At 35.2% G+C, this 4,795-nt stretch overlaps 1 protein-coding gene across 2 annotated transcripts in view; it reads right to left on the bottom strand.

Annotated features, from left to right (window-relative positions):
• Positions 1 to 2,561, bottom strand: part of trabd (TraB domain containing) — an 11,793-nt gene extending 9,232 nt beyond the window's left edge. The window contains exons 1-4 of one of the 2 annotated variants that reach the window (XM_073850439.1): positions 2,402 to 2,559; positions 2,190 to 2,319; positions 1,503 to 1,552; positions 1,038 to 1,095 (exon numbers count right to left, since the gene is read on the bottom strand). In XM_073850439.1, the coding sequence (XP_073706540.1) occupies positions 1,038 to 1,095; positions 1,503 to 1,526 (82 nt within the window). In that variant the 5' untranslated portion in view covers positions 1,527 to 1,552; positions 2,190 to 2,319; positions 2,402 to 2,559. Of the gene's footprint in view, positions 1 to 1,037; positions 1,096 to 1,502; positions 1,553 to 2,189 lie in introns of both variants that reach the window. The other variant, XM_073850438.1, reaches the window with a different exon arrangement.
• Between the last annotated feature and the right edge of the window lie 2,234 nt (positions 2,562 to 4,795).

The raw sequence follows: 4,795 nt of genomic DNA, 5'->3' as shown, positions 1-4,795 counted from the left end.
ACACTGACTCCAAGCTTTTGAATGTTATAGTGTATAATGTTAAAAAAGCTTATTTTTTTCCAGATAAATGCTGATCTTTGGATCTTTCTATTCATCAGTATCCTGAAAATGTAGTCAACTGTTTTAAATATTGATAATAATAATGTCAATGTTTCTTGAACAGCAAATCAGCATATTAGAATGATTTCTGATGGATTATGCAACACTGAAGAATTGAGTAATGATGCTGAAAATTTAGCTTTGATTACAGAAATAAATTACATTTTAAAACATATTCAAATAGAAAGCAGTTATTTTGAATAGTAAAAATATTTGACACTATTACTGCTTAGCTATCAAATCAATTTTTCTGTTTTTATTGTTGTTATTGTTAACCATTCCTACTGTTTTTAATTAATTTAAATCAATTTTAAAATCATTTAAAATGTTCTTCTGTTTGTGTGATTATTATTTTAAATTTTTATGACTATGATTTTATGCTATTCCTCTTATGTACAGCACTTTGAATTACCATTGTGTATGAAATGTGCTATATAAATAAACTTGCCTTGCCTTGCCTAGCTGTATTTTTGATCAAATAAATGCTGGCTTGGTGTGCAGAATAGACTTCTTTAAAAAACACTAAAAATCTTACTGTTCAAAAACTTTTGACAGGTTGTATAGAAACTAAAATAAATTGACTTTTTAAATTGACCATTACAAACCTCTTGCATTAACATAAAAAAGCCACTAGACAGCAATAACACTAGACTGTGCCAAAGTTGGCAGCACTAAAATACTATAACTAAAACATAAATAAAAATAGGAAACTAAAATAAATAATAATAAATAAATCTAAGAGTGATAAAGTGAAAACTAACAATAAGCTAAACTTAAAAGATAAATTCCATTAACAATTTATAAATATTAAAAAATAATAATGATTAAAAAATGATGCAGTATTATTTAAGGACTACACAGCACCATTTCTTAGAAAATCATATTTAAAAAAATTGGGGTTCAGATCAATTATTTTGTAAACTTTAAACTTTACTCACAGAGTCCGAGAGGAAATGGAGGTTGCGTATCATCTTCTGCTTGGCCAACTGAGTCATCCTAAAAACAAAATGATGCATTATAATCTACATTTCGACATATATGAAAACAAGCCATTTTGCAATTTTGTTTTAAACAGTATGATATCTTGAGCAGTTTTAAAGCTTCAGGAAACAAAAAATTCTGTGCATATTTCTTCATCATGGGAAATGCCCACCTAAACAAATAAAAGAGATTATCCAATACTTTAAGCACCCACAAGAAGGCAATAAAGAGACTATATTTACATTAAAACAGATTGAAAGTAAACGAAAAGCACAGGAAACTGAATCACTGAACCACAGATGCCATTTCAGTTTGTGTTCATGGCTTGAATCAAAACCTCCTTGATAATGAACATAAATGAGTTTGTAAGTGAACTTCTCAACCTGACAAATCAAACAAAACAAAAGTTCTTATGTCAATACCTCTGAGTTGTTGTCCTGTTCCATTGTCCGCTGTTCAATAAAACCTCAACCTGAAATAAAAACACGAATCAGAAGCAAATAATAAGACTCCACAAAATGATATTGAGACGTTCAACAGATTTGAAGAGTTTTAGAAGGCTGTGTTCTGGCCTGTTGGGAAATATATACCTCAGTCAACACTAAACCATACACTGTTTGATTAAAGGATTTCTAACTTTTCTGACTTGTGTGGTTGGGTTGGTCGTGTAAAGTGAGTCATCAGACTTGATTATCAGCCTGCCATCTTGCCTTGTGCAACTACACCACGTCTACTTTTCAAACTAATACTGTGGTTCCAGCACAACAGGATTAGTTTGGGTTTTGCTGAGGGCTTAGATCTGATAGCTATATTTCAAGTTCCACAACAAAGCGTTTTTTTTTATGTTGCCCATGTTACAGATCTCATCCTACAAAAGTCAGACATTAAAGGTGGCAACCTGCTGTCATCAGACCACCTGGTTAGCCCACCAAACTCAACTCAGACAGCTTATCGTTCATAGGTTTTAAAATGATTTTGTAAATAGTTGAATTTAATAGAACAACCACTGATCTCGTGTACATTTAAACATTTAACCGCAAAATCTGATGGACTAGCTGCAATCTCAGCCACCACTTGGAAAAAGCAGCAAATATAAAAATAACTCTTACATTTGACTTGGCAGACAGCTTGTCCACTCTTCCCACGAAAGTAACGAATCGGATCGGACCAGACTGGATCGAACTGTCAGATCCAGTAGTGAGGGATGATTCTTTAGAAGGTAGTTCGGCTACAGGCTAACTGCGCACACATACACGCAGCTGTTAGCAGATGCTATGCTAATATAAAAGCTAAGCCCCTTTAAAAACTTTAAAGAACTGACCACAGTAAGTTACTTATTTGACGTGCCGTGACGATTACAATATTGCACTTTATTATAGAGAGATCCAAAGAATACCAAATCTACCACCTTGACTGTAGTTTGGTTGCTAGCCTCGGCAAAAATGAAATGATTAAAGTTACAGCTACAGTCAGCTGCTTGCATGAAGTGACTCTGTAGCGCCGCCCGCTATTGCAATGCTTTCTGGGTAATGTAGTATATAGGATGATAGAGGCTGAGGCTGTGTTTACCATAGATATATACATAGATACCACATTGGACCGCTCCAAGCACGTAGATGCGTCCGCCATATTGGAACGGTCCACTTGACGTCATTCACCATACTGTAGGTTCGCAGACCAACGGCTGTGCAGGACTGTGGCTTTTCGAATTTTCAGTGATTACTATGAGATCTATGGGTGAATGACGTCAAGTAGACCGCAGTGAAATGGCGGATGGCTTACGTATAACGGCCCATAGAAACAGTCGCTAATGAGGCATCTACGTATATATATCTATGGTGTTTACAGTTGAGGAAAAAGAATCCGTGTATGGTCCGTGTACTTTTTCGTTCATTCATTATTCTATTTTGGAATGAAAGATGAAATTTAAAAAAGGGTGCAGCTTGGTTTTTTGTTTAAAAGAAAAAAAGCAGAAATGGCTGTATTTTGTTTTCCAAATGTATTGTTGTCATCCAGGGCCGGATTTAGCCAGCCCCAGTAGGGGGTGCATGTAGAATATTGGGGGGGCGAGTGTGGGTGAGCTTCTCTAATTATCTATGCAAAGACTAACTATGCTGTCATCATATTAGTCCACCTATCCATATCTCTATCTTCTCCTTTGATCCATTTGATTTGTCTTATAGGTTTTATGTTTGATGCCCTACCCTCTGCATTTACCCGGGCTTGGGACCAGCACAAATAGGACACTGGTTTGTGCCCTACTGAGGCTGCATTTATGTTTTGTTTTGTTTTTTTAATGTTTTTTGTTTGTTTTTTTATTTTTACTTTTTAAATGTGTCTATCTATCTATCTATCTATCTATCTATCTATCTATCTATCTATCTATCTATCTATCTATCCTTTGATTTTTTTTGTCTTTTATTTTATTTATATATTTTTTTATTTCTTTTTTTTGTGTATTTTTTTTTTTTTTTGTCGTTTTTATTTCTTAGTTCTGTACACAGCATGGCTTATAACAATCATTAAAGCATCGGTCGTCTGCTTTTCTGTGCAAAAAGACTAACAAATGCATCCATATCTAGGCCTGTGGTTATGCCCTTCTCCTGAGCCAGAATAACTAAATTTCTTTTTCTTTCGTGTAGCAATAGTGTGGCGGAAGGGAGTAAGAACACGAGACAAAGTGGAGAAAGAGCTCTCGCATGATGCAGATGATATTCCAATCACAAGGGAGGTCACATACATGCGATGGAGCTGAGGAAAGGCATTCTTATACCCGTGCAGATATTTGCAAACGGTGGAAAGGTCTACAAACTCTACATTGCCATCATCATCAGTCTTTTTAAATTCTCTTTCCAGTCTTTTTGCATTTCAGTTTTCACAGACACTAGTCCATATCGCGATTTGAATTAAGTGACAGACCAACTTTTGATTTATTAATCCAAAAATCGATGAATTCCGTGGTATTCCGCGCTATAGTAAAGTCGGTTTTAATGAATGGAGTCCGCGATCCCGTCCGTGTTTTCGCGGAGGAGACATTGTAAACGCGCGATCATGTAGACACAGAAATGACATGCCTTCGTGTAAATAAGATAAATAACATAAGGCTATTTAGTTTGTTTGTTTTATGAAATTCTGAATTTTGCATGCCTTTACGTTTGGGGGGCAGTCAGCATTTAGGGGGGCATTGCCCCACCTTGCCCATGCCTATGTCCGGGCCCGTTGTCATCAAATAATGGTATTAGAAAATTGGACGCATTTCCGATCGTTTTTTAATTTGTAATATTTATTTGTACATTTATTGTATTTCATTTGACTGATCCTATCTTTACCCGGAAGTAAATTATACCGTCGTTCGGGTATCAATTATTATTGTCTAGTATCACTAAAAATACTACTAAGATCCATATTACTATCACACGAGCCAATGGCAATTAAATGCACGGATGCATAGTCAGATAATGAATGAAATACAACTGTTCACGAACAGAAGATTGTATTTGACTCATGCTGCATACGCAATGACAATTATGCCTACTGTAAATATAGATTTACAACTACGATTAGAGTTGTTTGCATAAAATGCACCGTGAACATTCACACGTTTGCCTAGCTGTGAGAGGCTACAATTTATCTCCATTAATACTATTTTCTCAATTCTGCGCATATATTTTCACTTACCTTACATCAATTGCTCGATCAATATTATCATCACATA

Source organism: Garra rufa, chromosome 11 (genome assembly GCF_049309525.1).
Source record: "Garra rufa chromosome 11, GarRuf1.0, whole genome shotgun sequence".
Lineage (NCBI taxonomy): Eukaryota > Metazoa > Chordata > Actinopteri > Cypriniformes > Cyprinidae > Garra > Garra rufa.
Note: the sequence above shows the minus strand (reverse complement) of the source record. Positions and strands in the feature narration are given on the sequence as shown.